This window comes from Hippichthys cyanospilos, chromosome 12, assembly GCF_059441005.1.
Source record: "Hippichthys cyanospilos isolate Australia breed blue-spotted pipefish chromosome 12, RoL_Hcya_1.0, whole genome shotgun sequence".
Lineage (NCBI taxonomy): Eukaryota > Metazoa > Chordata > Actinopteri > Syngnathiformes > Syngnathidae > Hippichthys > Hippichthys cyanospilos.
Genome location: NC_142380.1, coordinates 5,432,239 through 5,446,271, shown reverse-complemented (window position 1 = coordinate 5,446,271; position 14,033 = coordinate 5,432,239). Strand labels below are relative to the sequence as shown.

At 44.2% G+C, this 14,033-nt stretch overlaps 3 protein-coding genes across 4 annotated transcripts; all 3 read right to left on the bottom strand.

The window, feature by feature from the left end:
- Positions 1-8: 8 nt before the first annotated feature.
- cdyl (chromodomain protein, Y-like) lies at positions 9-5,280 on the bottom strand. The gene is made up of 7 exons (XM_088430026.1): positions 5,090-5,280; positions 4,222-4,903; positions 3,142-3,383; positions 2,895-3,067; positions 1,873-2,083; positions 1,663-1,806; positions 9-901 (listed from the first exon to the last, which is right to left on the bottom strand). Exons 1-7 carry the CDS (start codon positions 5,111-5,113, stop codon positions 743-745), a joined length of 1,635 nt encoding a protein of 544 aa, XP_088286152.1. The 5' UTR covers positions 5,114-5,280; the 3' UTR covers positions 9-742.
- Positions 5,281-5,809: 529 nt separating this feature from the next.
- LOC148414543 (protein disulfide-isomerase tmx3a-like) lies at positions 5,810-9,521 on the bottom strand. 2 transcript variants are annotated; one of them, XM_088430290.1, is made up of 16 exons: positions 9,402-9,521; positions 9,188-9,248; positions 9,066-9,108; positions 8,536-8,659; positions 8,417-8,462; positions 8,259-8,339; positions 8,083-8,182; positions 7,939-8,016; positions 7,308-7,374; positions 7,147-7,245; positions 7,009-7,066; positions 6,879-6,932; positions 6,734-6,790; positions 6,330-6,411; positions 6,195-6,263; positions 5,810-6,114 (listed from the first exon to the last, which is right to left on the bottom strand). In XM_088430290.1, the coding sequence occupies exons 1-16, from the start codon at positions 9,439-9,441 to the stop codon at positions 5,935-5,937; spliced, it is 1,239 nt and encodes a 412-aa protein (XP_088286416.1). In that variant the 5' UTR covers positions 9,442-9,521; the 3' UTR covers positions 5,810-5,934. The 2 variants fall into 2 exon arrangements, with proteins under 2 accessions (XP_088286416.1, XP_088286415.1); XM_088430289.1 differs by having other exon boundaries at positions 6,330-6,459; positions 9,402-9,517.
- Positions 9,522-9,650: 129 nt separating this feature from the next.
- On the bottom strand, positions 9,651-14,012 carry LOC148414542 (uncharacterized). Its single transcript, XM_088430287.1, has 7 exons — positions 13,958-14,012; positions 12,762-13,332; positions 11,604-12,130; positions 11,479-11,535; positions 11,270-11,403; positions 10,697-10,820; positions 9,651-10,626 (listed from the first exon to the last, which is right to left on the bottom strand). The coding sequence occupies exons 2-7, from the start codon at positions 13,203-13,205 to the stop codon at positions 10,476-10,478; spliced, it is 1,437 nt and encodes a 478-aa protein (XP_088286413.1). The 5' UTR covers positions 13,206-13,332; positions 13,958-14,012; the 3' UTR covers positions 9,651-10,475.
- Positions 14,013-14,033: the final 21 nt, after the last annotated feature.

The window sequence follows — 14,033 nt, the reverse complement described above, 5'->3', positions numbered from 1 at the left end:
TTCAAACGTCTTGTTAATTGTCATTTATTTTTACAGAGCAAAAACTGTGAGGAAAAGGTAAGGCTTTCAAACGTTTTACGACAGGACAGACGAAAAGGGGAATTTCTAACATGAAAAAGCAACGAAAGTCCCGGCTGGATTGCTTGGACCTTAAGTGCGCGTCAATCCCCAACGGCGAGCCCCAAACTTGAACATACGGATATACGTAACCCCATTCGAGTTGTTCTCCGAATAAGCTTGTTGTTTTAACTCCTCTTTTTGCTAGCTAAACTGCATCCAAGCCGGCACACTTTTGAATGGACTTTTGGGGGAAAAGTCCACAAATCAAAGCGAAGTGTCCCTATGTTTACAACATTGCTTTTACAACGCTTTATTTTCAAGAGAAAAGTTGTTGAAGCAGCCTTGTCCTTCCACGTTTTTCGGCACTTTGAAAAAAAAAAATAAAAAAAAGTTGAGGACAGAGCCCAAATGTTGGAATGTTGCATGACCAGCAGAGGGCGTCCTCCTCTGTGCCAACGCATGTATTCCATTGCTCCTCACCCGGTTTACTTGGCAAAAGTAGAAAAGGTACAAACGACTTGAAAAGGAGCAACGCTAGCTTCGCTTTGAGTTGCCCGGGACAATCCCACTTCCTGTCGGGTGAGCTCGTCACTTAGTTCATCAAACTAACATGAGATATAACTTACTTTACATTTGTACTTGAATACTTGTCCAGTTCACACATTGAAAGCAGGTCCAGGTCCTAGTAGAGCTCCTTGCTTCTTTGCAAGTGCTGCAAGATGGTGTCCGTTCCCTCTGACGAGCCCCAAATCCTCTTCAAGGCTTCGCACTCGCGCTCGTTGGTTTGCTCCAGAGAACTTCGGCTGGAGTTCCGCATTAAGGCTTTGGACTCCCACAGGACCTGAGCCGCGCAAAGACATCAAAGATTATCGAATCAATCGAGAAATATTTTTGACGATCTAATAATAGTTCACAAATGAGTACGTGAGAATTTATCACAGTTTTGAACAGGTATCATCAAATCTGATGCCTTTTTATTAATGCTGTGGCAGGATTAATACATCTTTGCAAATTGAAAGCAAATTAATTGTAACAAGAAGAAAATTGTCACTCCTTTATAAAATGTTGTTTGCTGCTGACATGGAAGATTACAGAAATAGGAAAAAAAATACCAGTGAGAGGCTTGAATTCAGAGGATTTGGACAAAATTTAAATCATTTTAAAACGGAAAAGTTTTTGAATAATTGTTGTAGCTCTAGAATTATTGTTAAAGTCAAAGATACTATATTGTTAAATTTACTGTCTAATATTTAGCCCTTTTCTGCACTAAAAAAACTTCATATTTTGTTTATCATTAAATGAATAGTTTTATCTATTCTGAGATTTTTACAATTGCAAATCGTACCAGGTATCAAATCTATTGCTCATTTTAATGCTGTGACAGGATCTGTACAGCTTTCTGTTCAAATTAAGAACAAATTAATTGGAACATGAATTATTGCTAAATTATGTTAGAGTGACTCATTTAGGTTTCATACAAACATTGTCATTAAAGAAAAAAAAAAAGAACATGCTTTTATTTTGGGAAGACAATGATCATCATGTTTAAGTACTTTCTGAAATCGGAAAAAAAAGTCTGAAAAGTGCGTGCTTGAGACTCACGAGGGAATCGACGGCGACCAGTTCTTTGATGCGGACCATCACTTCTTGGGTGAAGGTTCCCGGCCAGAGAACCTGTGAGACCAAACCTTTGGAACACGCCTCCTGCGCCGTCAACTTCCTGCCGCTCAGGAGCAACTCGTTGGCCTGGGGGAAAGAGGAGGAGTCGGGCCGTGACGGCGTCCGAGAGGTTGGCGGCGGCGACATACTAACCGATGGAGAGCCCATGATGCGGGGGAAGGTGAAGGAGGAGCATGCGTCCGGCGTCTGTCCGTACGCCGCGTAGGGCGTCTGGAACCAGGCCTTCTCATTGGCCCACACCACGTCGCACAGCGGCAAGATGGCGGCGCCCAGGCCCAGCGCCGGCCCGTTAACGGCCGCCACGATGGGCTTGCTGAACTGGATGAAGGTGTTCACAAATGTCCTGGGCAAAACCGTACATATATCTCCATTTTCAAGTTATAACCTTTTTGTAAAAATCATAATTATGTGATTTCCATAGTTAACTCACCATAAATTTGGTGAATTAATCGCGCATCTATTCTAAAAGTACAATAAAATATAACGTAAAATAAAACATGTTATTTCAAGTTTTTCGTGTTCTTGTTAAAAGCAGACGAAGATGCTTATCTAATACAAACATGATTTTATATTTCAGTTCATCCATAATGGCTGTGACTAAAGATTATTTCAGTAATTTGTTATTTTTTCCTTTATTTTGTAGATTACTTGCTAATCAGGTTTTTTTTTTCATTTCCATTAATTTGTTTGAAAACAGGACGTTATTTCAATTTGACACTCTAGTTAAAGGGATAGTCAATCAATTTAGCTGTTTTCACCAGTAAAAAGTGCACATTTTGTCTAAAATTATTTTCATGACAAAATTATATTTCTTATACAATTAGGACCTTTAAAACTTATTTTTTTACTTGCTGTCGACTAAAAATGACATCATGTGCTCAAGGCTCAATCAAGGGGCATTTGTGGTTCAGCTTGCGAACGTCACATGACCAAACCAAGAACAAAGCCGAGCTGTGATTGGTCGTTATCTAAGCCCGCAGCAAAATTTCAATGTACTTAATATTATTTTATTTTTTAAAAGGTATTCATTCTAAATGAAAAAGTGTTTAGTCAACAAATTGATTATGGGCAAAATATGAACTTTTCAGTGCTGAAAACGGCTAAATAAGTGTACTATCCCTTTAAATATTTTGATAACCGCTCGGGGAAATCACCTGATGGTTTCGGCCATCTTGACGCTCTCCTTCTTCCTGTCGTCGGTGAGGCGCCTGACCAAGTAGACGAAGTCCAGGCCGCAGCAGAAGACGCTGCCGACGGCTCCCAGCAACACTAGCTTGCTGTCGTCGGACGCCGCCGTCGCCATGGCGCTCTGGATCTCCTTCATCACCTGCGGCGATCATGAGGACAAAGGTGAAAGGTCGTCACGGCCCGCCAAGGGGGCGGGGAGAGGGGTCCGCGCACCTCGGGGTTGAGCGCGTTGTTTTCCGAGCTCTTGGTGGAGAGCAAGATGTGCGTGAAGCCGTCTTGTTTCTTGACCACGATGTCGCGGTAACGGTAGGCGCTCTCCGTCTGGCGCACGCTGAAACGTAAACGTTTGTCGAAAGCGCCGCGCTCTTCCGGACGCCGCTTGGTGGGGCCGCCCGTCGCCAGGGTAACGACCGACGTCCCACCGGTGTTAACTTCCTCCGTGCTACCCGGAGCACCTAAACGGATGCAAAGTCGGGTCAGATGTCAACCTTAAACTTGGCGGGACAACAAGCGCCATTTTCAGGCTTTTTCCCAGTTCAGACGTCAGTTCAGAATTCTGACTATAAATTTAGAATTTGGACTATTATTAGAATGCATTAAACCGTATAGAGAGAATTCTGACTTTAAAGTGCAAATTCTTCAAATAAAATCTGAATTCTACCTTCAAAGTCAGAATTCTAACTCTTCTCTGAACACTAAAGCCAATAAAAGGAAAATTCTGATTTTATTCTTAGAAATCTGACTATACATTATTTTCCTGACTTTAAAGTCAAAATTTCAAATGAGAATTCTAAATTTGAATTCTCAAATTAGTCAGACTTCTATTTTCAGAATTCATTTATACAAATTGTGAAAACTTTTACTTGAAATTCACCATTCTGAGTTTTCAATTCAAATCAGAATTCTGTCCATAATTTTAGAATTCTTATTCAGAATTCCATCCATCCATTTTCTACAGTCGCTTATCCTCACGAGGCTTGCAGAATTCTAGCGATTCTCACTTTGAAGACAGAATTCTGACTTAAGAAATAATTCTATTTCAGAGTCCAAACTTCTGTCAGATGTCTAACTTTAAAGTGAGAAATCTGAGAATATTGTGAGAGTTTTCACTCTAGTCAGAATTCTGACTGTTCTTTGAATATACTAAACTGAATAAGATGTGAATGAGGATTTTAATTCTTCTTATCATGACATTATGACAAAGTCAAAATTGTCAAATGAGAATTCTTAATTAGAATTTTTAAACTACATTTAACATAAAAAGGCTCTGGAGAAAGCTCTTCTTCTTGGTACCTGTTCCATTGAGGGCTCGCATGGCAGCGAGCAGCGCGGGCGGTGGGTTGCTGCCCCGGGACCTGATCCCCATCCGGGCACGAAGCTCCCCCGGGCCCAACGGCACGCCGGCCGGTTGCTGCAGGGCCACCTCGGGGGCCACGTCGTGAGCGTCGCGGGCGCCGGTATCGGTGTTGTGGACCGCCTCGCTGGGCACGGCCTCGCTGGGTGACTCCTCGGCATCCAGGAGGCTGTTCATGGGGCTTCTGGGTACCAGGATTTTGATCCCGCTTTTGGACAAGTCCAGGCTGCGGCGGGCGGGGCCCGCCATGGGCGCCGACATTGGGGGCGCCACCAACGATTGCGACTGGCCCTCAAGTCCCCCTGGCGGCTGGGCAGGACCGGGTCGAGGGTCCGGGATGAGATCGGGACCAGGGGTGGGCGGAAGTCGCCCTATCTGGGCAGAAGGTCCACAGGGGGTCCCGTGGGCCGGCGCGCACAGGTAGTTGCGGGTGGAGCGCAGCAGGGTGGGCTCTCTGAGCCGCTGGGAGTTCTTTCGGTTGAAATCATGCACATAAAACATGCACGCAGTCAGGTGACTCTCGGGCTCCCAAGTGTCCCCTTCGCAGCCGTAGCCTCGCCAGCGGACCAGGTATTCCGTCCTCCCCTTCCGGTTCTTCCGCTTGTCCACGATACGCTCCACCTGTGGGAACATTGATTAATCTCATAATGAATGTTCGTATTAAAAAACTTTGCTAAACATGCCACAAATAGCTCGCTGCTTGTGCCCCTAAAACACGGACGACATTTTGATGACATGACGTCACTCCGTGGGCACTCATCAACTTTTCTCCAAGTTAGCTGTTACACGTTAGCATGTTAGCGTCACCTCGTATAACTCTTCCGTTGCCATGGAGACGGCGCACGTAGGCCTACAAGTTTTTGGAGCGACGTCAGCGGGTCGCCAGCATTAATAGCAGCCGGCGGTTCTGTTCGGTTGGATCTCTAGATCGTCACAGCGACCACTTTTGGTGATGCGCTCGGCTAGTTGTTAGCCGCCTAGCTAGAGGCTTGCCTTTAGCCTCCAGGAAGCGATCTGCGCGGACGCACCGAACTTCACAATAACACAATAAATGCTTTTATTTTGAAAGACTTACACGCGGTGCTAAACATAGGCGGTAATAAACTACCCCACACAAGGACTTGTGAAATAAGTCACTTAAAATGTTACTGCCAATATTCTGCACTGTTTTTTGAAAGAAAATAACATAATGCCCCCATTGTCTTCTAAATTAACTATGTCAATATTTAATCATTGTGGACTTGTGGATGATTTTTTATTTTTTTTTTGCCCAAAAATGTTTCTGATGCTTCTGTTATAGATATGAGAAGAGAAGATATGATTTGAACATTTTTTAGCTTTCACCATCTCATCAGAATGCTCAGTGGCATCATACTGAACCATAAGAGTTTTTGCCCCCTCTTTGGACAATAAAAGTCCAACAAATGTACAAATACTGACAAAAAGGTTGCGCAAAGAAGCACAGCCTTTCTTGTCTCGCTCAGTGGGACGTCTGGCTCCACTCATTGATGAGGAGCAGCCACAAAATATTTTTGAATTTATTTATTACAATTGTGTTGACAACAACTCTTGAATCCGGTGTTTTTCTTCCTCTTTTATTGGCTTTTGTGAACTTTAAGGTGTGCAGCCCTCTAAGGTTCTTCCGATGTGAGTCAGTCTGATTTCTTGTCTTGTGTTCGTCTCCGAGAGTAGACAGGCTGGTCGTCGTCATCATCGTCTGGGGCTCCGTAGTCAGAGCGGGCCTTCCAGCACAAGAAGCAAACGAAGGTCAAAAGACCCAGCGGAAAGCCCAGCAGGAAGCAGCCCAGAAGCGGAGCCTCACTCAACAGTGGCTGAATGGACAATCAGACAGAACCAGCATGAGGACAGCAGGACAGCAAACTGTCCATCAGAAAGTGTTGATGGGAAGTACCAGGAGCGTGATTTTGGTATCATAAATGAAGCGTCTAACTCGCTGAGTCACCCCGTTCCCTCCGTGAGCCTAGAAGAGGACGACAACTCAGGAAAGCTTCTCAGATTTTCTGCCGGTGCCTTTTGGTGGACTTACCTGAATACTGCCGTCCAGAACCTGATCCATAAAGTCCAGCAGGTGACGCTCTGTCTCCAGTGAGACCGGCGGCAGGAAGTAGCTGTTGGTGGATAGATTCAACATGACGATGGTCGGAAGATGCAACTCGCTAAACACATCACAAAAAAAAAATAAAAAAATCACATGTAATCAAACAAGCACTCTCACCAGGGGCGGAGCTACATTTAGACCCCTTGATATGCTCCCGTAATTTATATTAACTGCAAATTTACATTTATAAAATAAATTGAAGTTATTTTATTTCATTAAACCCTCACTGAGTTATTGTGACATCCTGGCCACCCCGTAGAAAAATTCCTGGCTACGCCCCTGGCTCTCACATAGACATGTTCATGTGTATTCACTCGTGTGCACATATTCACCCCATGATGAGCCCATTGATGTATTCATCACCCTCCATGAAGCCAAAGTGAATTTTTCTGTGGGAATTCAAACAAGACCAACACTTGGCGCAGGTGCGCATTCACGCAGTAACTTTTCACAATAAAAGCCTGCGTACTTCCTGACCTGCCGTAGACGTCTTTGTAGTCTTGCGAAATTTTCCACACGAGGTTTTTGTACCTGGACGTGTGACAGGAAGTACAGCATTGGCAGGGCGGACAGACAGGAAGACCATCACACAGGTCAAATTTCATACCTAAGATTTTGTTGGCTCGCACTGGCGTTGTCCAACAACGCCAACAGAGTCAGCTTCCCTGTGCAAAAGTCTGCATGTCAGCATATATGTGTGTGTGTGTGTGTGTGTGTGTGTGTGTGTGTGTGTTTTAGCGGTCACCTGAGTCTCCCATGGCGTAGAGCATGTAGTTGTCCAATTTGGCATAGTTGTTGAATCGCTCGCTTTTTATCCAGGCCTTCAGTGATCCGTCGCTAGCCTCTGCAATGCGTTTAGGTCAAAGGTCAACGGTCAAGACACAAAGGTCAGAGGTTCATTCCTACCATTGTAGCTCAAATAAGCGCCATCTTTGAAGACCACCACAGCCGGCAGAGAGGGAAGCAACACGGCCTGCAAAGCACGCTGTCGTCAACATGCTAGCACGCTAGCAGACAACTTGTATCGTGTACGTGTTGGTTTTTGACGCATAGAGGGACTTTTATTGTCCTTGTGGTGACCTCTTGAACTATTTTTGAGGGTCAATACTTAGTTTTATAGGTGAAGTTTGAATTGGATTATGGTTGAGATCTGAGTAAGGGTCAGGGTTAGTTAATCAGTTGTGATAGTTAAAATTAGTCTTAAAATGTGTGTGTGTGTGTGTGTCCTTGGTTTTTGCCACAAGGTAGGGACCAAATCCCCACCTTCACTTTCACTGTCTTTGTGGGGACCTCATGGACTATGGGGATCATTTTGGTGGAACCCACAATTTCAGACCTTTTCATGAGAGTCAAGACCTGATTTAGAGTATTGGTTTGAATTGGATTTTGGTTGAGTTTAGGGTTAGTTAGCCAATCTGTTGTAATGGTGAAGGTTAGGGACGGAGAAAAGCATTATATCACTGAGTTGTCCCCACTATGATAGAAAAACCCTTTTGTGTGTGTGTGATTATGCTTGTTCTCATGCTGACATTGGCACCTTGGGCACTGCGTCTCTGCTGGCGGAGAAGAAGTACGTCGACACTATCATCTCCTGAGCAACTGACGAGTACTCACCCTGTAAAAAAAAAACTCAGAGGTCACAGGTCAGACTTTGGCGCGTGTGTGTGTGGTGTTGTGTTACTTTGAGTGGTGATGATGCTCCGATATACACAAACATGACATCATGGCGACTTAAAGCGTGTTGGAAGAGCTGCTGGCTGGTCAAAGGTCGAATAAATGGACTGGAAATACACAACCATATTTTTTAATGTTTTATACACACTCATAGTGCAACAGTTGTGCGTGTGTCATTCTCACCCACTAACTCTGTGAGCAAATTCCAGAATGGCATCAGTGGTTCGAGGGCCCAAGTAAAGATATTTCAGATCATTCTTCCACCTGAAATGCACGAGACATCACAACGGCATCACAAGGATGTCATGCAAACATCACAACGATTTCTGCTCTCAACTTACATGAAGATGGAGGGATAAGTACGAACTTTGAACGCTTTGGTCAAGCCTGCAAGCAGATGGCGCGTTACCGTGGCGACGCGCCATCACCACGGCGCAGATGAGAACAAAAGTGAGCTCACCTGTGTTGGCGGTGGCATCGCATTTGCCGACATTGACGGGCGATCCCAAACTCTTAAGCTCGGAGCCGATCTGATGCCAGGCCGGGTCGAGATCCCTGCAGATCCGGCACCAGGGGGCGTAAAACTGCACATATATGAACAGAAATGATGACATTTTGGTTGAAATCAATCCCCTGCAACATCGTGTCTCCATTTAACTCAATTAAGGTTATTTTTGGCAAATAAATAACTTAAAAATTCCTCAAAATTAGGTTAGTTTACAGATTATTAGTTTAACTAACAAAGATATTCATTTTTGTTAAATTATTAACCTAAAAATTCAGTCCCTCTTTGATCTGACCTTCCTTCTAGGTCTAGGATCAGGAGTGTACAAAAATATTCATTAGGGGAAGATTTGATCATTCTCTTCTGTACCCACCATTCAACACATTTAGCTCCGCCCACTGACCCTAACCCTTGTCTATCGCGCACAACCAACAGAGGGTAACACCAAAGTGTTTTTTTTTTTTTTTTTCACAGTATCAACATACTTTTATCAGCCAAATGTCTTCGAGTTGTCTCGTCTCCAGTAAGCTGTCGAACAGGGAACATTTTGGATGGATGATTGAACGGTGAAAATGCATCACTCGCATAGTAAGAAAAATGGACTCACGAGTCGTCCAGCTCTTCCACAAAGGCCCAAAGCGGCGCCACGGACGCGCACAGCAGTAGCGCTAACACAAAACAACACCAGTACACACATAAGACTACTTTTTTCTGTTTCTTTTTCCTCCACAGGGATTAAATACCCTTGATAACCTTTGACCTCTTCAAATTGTGAATCACATTAATAATGATGAGTAGTGAGCATGACGCGTTGATTTTACCTGCGAAGAAGACGGGCGTGCTGCCGGCGTGTTTCGACATGTTGAACAGATTAAGAACAAAGCCATCCGCGCACTTGGAATCTGATTACCGGCTTCTGTTCAAAGGCCTTAAGCTTTATTGACAATGCCTGGCAGGCAGACGAACAGGAAGTGGACAATGTGTCGCGCCGTTAGCTTTCATGTACTGTACTTTTCTAATGGTCATTCATATTGATTTTTTTCCTAATATATGTAACAGGGTTTCCCCGTACGAATTTGCGCCCTTGTGGCCAGCCAGGATTTTACTGCCCTCCCGCCAGGCAAAAAGCTGGCGGCAGGTGTACATTTACAATAAAATCATTCATGCTAATGTTAGCATTTGAGCGACTATTCGTCCATCTATTGTCCTAACTAACCTTAAACGTTAATACTTAAAGCCTTTTTATTAATCTCTAACTAAAGATATACTTTGTGAAAAATGTTTGTGTGTTTTCTCTTTTTTTAAAAGTTTTTATGCTTTTTTTTCGGTGTAAAAAATGTTGCTTTTTCAAGGCAGAAACATAAAATTTGTATTATTTTCCCCAACTAAAAAAATTCAAGCGGGAAGTTTGAGATTTTATTATTAGGGTCTTTGGTAGATCAATAATTCATATCATTACTGATCTAAAAAAAACTCACACTTTAATCCGGATTCATTGATTAATAGGCAAAATCATCATCAGATTAATCGATCGATTGTTACTTGCAGTCCTAAAACAATGTTAAAAAAAAATCATGCTTCTTTTACAAATATTTTTTATTTGACCGACAATCTACGAATACGTTATTAATTGAAATAAATTACTATAAAAAAAATAAAGAGTTTCATTCAATTCAGCAATTTGAGGGAAAAAAAAATCTGCTGACTTAAAAGCAAAAAAAAAAAAAAGTAAAAATGTTGAATAATTTAAATAGATAACATTTGTACCAGCCAGGTCCGAGAAGTTTCTGTAAGGTTATAGTGATCCAACAACAGGAATATTGCGGCTTACTAAATAAAAGGAAAACATCCAGAGACATCTTGGGAAAAAAAATTGCCGCGGTTGGAAATTTGTTTCAGGGTGTGGACAAGACGTGAGGATGATGTCGTCGCGTGTGTCTCAGCAGCAGCTGGCGGTCTGCGCTGGTGTAGTGGCACTGTTGGCACGGAAACGTCTCGCCGGTATGATGGCGTCGCGCGTGAAGGTCCAAACTCTTTTTCTGGATGCTGACCCGGCGACAACGGAAGGAGACTGAGTACGAGCGTTGGTGTGCATGTGTGTGTGTGTATATTTTACCTGCTGTAGTCACACTGAGGACACTTGTGAGGTTTTTCTTTGCTGTGCGTTCGGGAATGTCGCCGCAGGGAACTCCGGTCGATGGAAGCATAGGGACACAACTCACACCTGTACGGTTTTTCACCTGTTAACACACACACACACGTTCTGATATCGATATCAGATTTTGGTTTGATAACACACCACCTCCCAAAAATAATTAGTTTTGTTTGATTTTGTTCAGGTTTAAATGCAAAACCGTCACCATTTCTTTTCAAATTGAGAGCAAATTCATTGGAACATGAAATACAGTACAGTCTTGTTAAATTGCAACCGTTAATAACCGTTAATCCGTCTAAAGGCTGTAAAAAAATGAAAGTTGTTGATAGTTGATAGTTCTAGTGCTTTTTCTTTTTGTTTAAGGATACAGTTTTAGGTACATTTATATATATTTTTTATAGATAATCCTATTTATAGTCAGTGTTGACGAGTGGGCGGTGCGAAAGTGTTTCTCGATGCAATATTTGTCATGTATCAGAAGTGAAAACGTTATTGTGACACCCCAAGTTGTGAGCGTGTGTATGTGTGCGTTACCGGTGTGCGTCCTGACGTGTTGCTGCAGGGACTCCTTGAGTCTGCTGGTATACGAGCATGTGGGACAGGAGAAGAGCTTGATTCCAGTATGGACCCCCAGGTGGCGCTGCAGCGTCACTTTGCTGGACAACTTCCTGTGAACCAGCAACAACAAGCTCTGTGATTGGTTCACGCACTGCCTATTAGAGGATTGTGGGTAATGGACTGACTTGTGACACAGCGAGCAGACAAATTTCTTATCTCCTTCTGAAGATCTTTGACGAAAGCTGCCAATCAAGCGATCGGTAAATCAGGAGCCGAGCAGCATCGATCATGTTAGCTGTCAATCATCTACCTGTCCAGATGCGTCAGCTTCTTCTTCTTTCTGTCAGCTCGACCAATCAAACGACGACGACGATCATCTGCAGGCGACACGTGGTCGACGGATTGCTTCGCGACATTTTTACCAGCGTTGTCAAGGTCATTTGACTCCGCCTGTTTTTTCTCAGGCTCCTCCTCCTCTGTCCTCCTCCGGCGTGACTTTAGCCCCGCCCGCCGCTCAGCTGAGCGCCTCTGACGAATGCGCTTCGCTTGACGTCTCTGGGATGCACGCCGAGCGTCCTTTTTCTTTTTAGGACCCTTCCCTGCGGATGGCGGCGGCTCCAATGGCGGATCGCCCGATTGTGCTCCAACTGAGACCGCAGGCCGCGACAGCTCCGGCGTCACGCCGAGGTCTGGCGGCGGTCGCGGCGCGGCGATGCGACACAGTCCGAGCGTCATGAGGTGGGCGGACTGCGCCATCTCCTCGCTGGCGGCGTCCTCGGGGTCGGGCGGCGTCTTTTCGGGAAAGATGGACTCATCGTCCTCAAACAGGCTGCTGACCTGCCGATGGAGACACGCCCATGTGATGACATCAGGCAGAAGGAGGGGCTATTTTTTCAGAATGGGTTAGACTGAGCTTCTCTCTTCTGCAGAAAATCGGTTGTTCTAAGATTATGTTCTGACTCCAGTCTCTTTTATTGATAACCCGAACAGATACACATACACACACATGGCTTAACTGTTTTGTTTACAAGCTTATTGGATCAAAACAAAATAATCACAAATATTTTCCTCCACTTAGGAAATATGATCAACATTTTTGCCCTGTTTACCACATTACAGTCCAAAACATCGTCATAATAAAGTTGTTTTAAATTTTCTGCACTGTAAATAATGCTCCATAGAAAGTAATTAATGTCAATTATTCATCAATTAACTGACAAAATAATGGACAGAATGATTGATTACTAACATAAACAGTCGCAGGCCTAAATTGGAAATTACCGTTTCAATTAAAAAAAAAGAAATAATGTTTGTATTCGGTAAGCATGTTTGTGTCCCTTTAATCAACTCATCAATGAAAAAAAACAAAAGCGGCAGGTGAAATTGTTTAAACAATAATTGGTTGTAGCCCTAAATAGCGCCTAAAAAATTATAATGCTAATAAAAAAATAAATAAAAAATAACTCACCTCACAATTGTGGGCAACCTTTAACCCGGTGTGGCAGGCAGGGGGGCCGATGTCACGCAGCATGTCGTAGAGCAGGAAGTCGTCATCGTCATTTTTGAGTTCCAACGGGTAGGTCAGGGGCGGACGCTGAAGCCCCGCCTCCTCTAGCGATGCGTGAGCCAGCAGCAGGTGACTGCAGATGGCGCTCTTGAGGGCGCAGGTGAACTGGCACAGCTTGCAGCGGAAGATCTCAACAAGGAAGGCCTCGGCCAGCCCGCCGCCCTCTGCCAGTCCGTCGATGGCGTCACAATAAAGGCGGGCGCTGGCGGGCCCGCCTTCTAGCTGCAGCGTGACGGGGCCGATGTCCCGGAAACGCCGCATCCAGCTCCACGCCGCCGAGGACGACGAGCTGGACATTAGCTCGGCGTCGTTGCTTTTGACCGCGTCCGTTGACCTCGTCGACATCCTGTAAGTTGAGATCTATCTGGAAGCCGTGTCCTCAAAGACACCAATCCATTTTCCGACCGGTCCCATTTGATGAAAGCTGAAGTTTTCACAGTTGTCCCAGCTCTCCTGAAGTTTCTGCCTCCACCTGTTAAGACATGAAATGGAAAGTGCACTGGAACGCCACATGGAACTGAAAGGTCAAAGATTTTACTGTGACGTCACTAAACAGTGGCGACCCTTTACAAGATAATTTGCAAATCGGTATTTAGTGTGATATTGAGTTGTTCAACATGTCACGTGACAAAGCGTGCCCTGTATAGAATGTGGCGCTATGCCGCTACCCGCCTGCATTAAGTTCTTCAGTAAATTGTAGTAGCTTAATAATATTGCTTTATTTAAATAAATAAATTACGAGGGCGAAACAATAAACACTATCAGAAGCAGAATTCTTTGTTGTTTGGGATTCCATGGAAAGTTATATCCGAATGTGATCGATCCGATTTACCACCTGCCCCAAACGCAGCATTAAAACGGGACAATGACGGCAAAAGCCACAGCCACAACAACAAACTCGCAGCAGCCGAAAAACGGAACGACGAAGCCGAAATTGCTCCAAGTGGATGAGCTCCCTCATCCTACTAACCGAGGCATGCTAAAAGAGAATGAAAGACGCTTCTACGACGCTTACCAGCTAGCCAACACACAAAACACACACAAATCAAAATGCTTGTTTACGGATAAAAAGAAAGGTTGTTAAACTTATTTTGTACCTTTCTCAAGTCGTGTTGTTGAGCGTGTTTATATTTCTTCTTCGTCGCGTTCGTCTTCTTCTTGAGAGGAACTCGA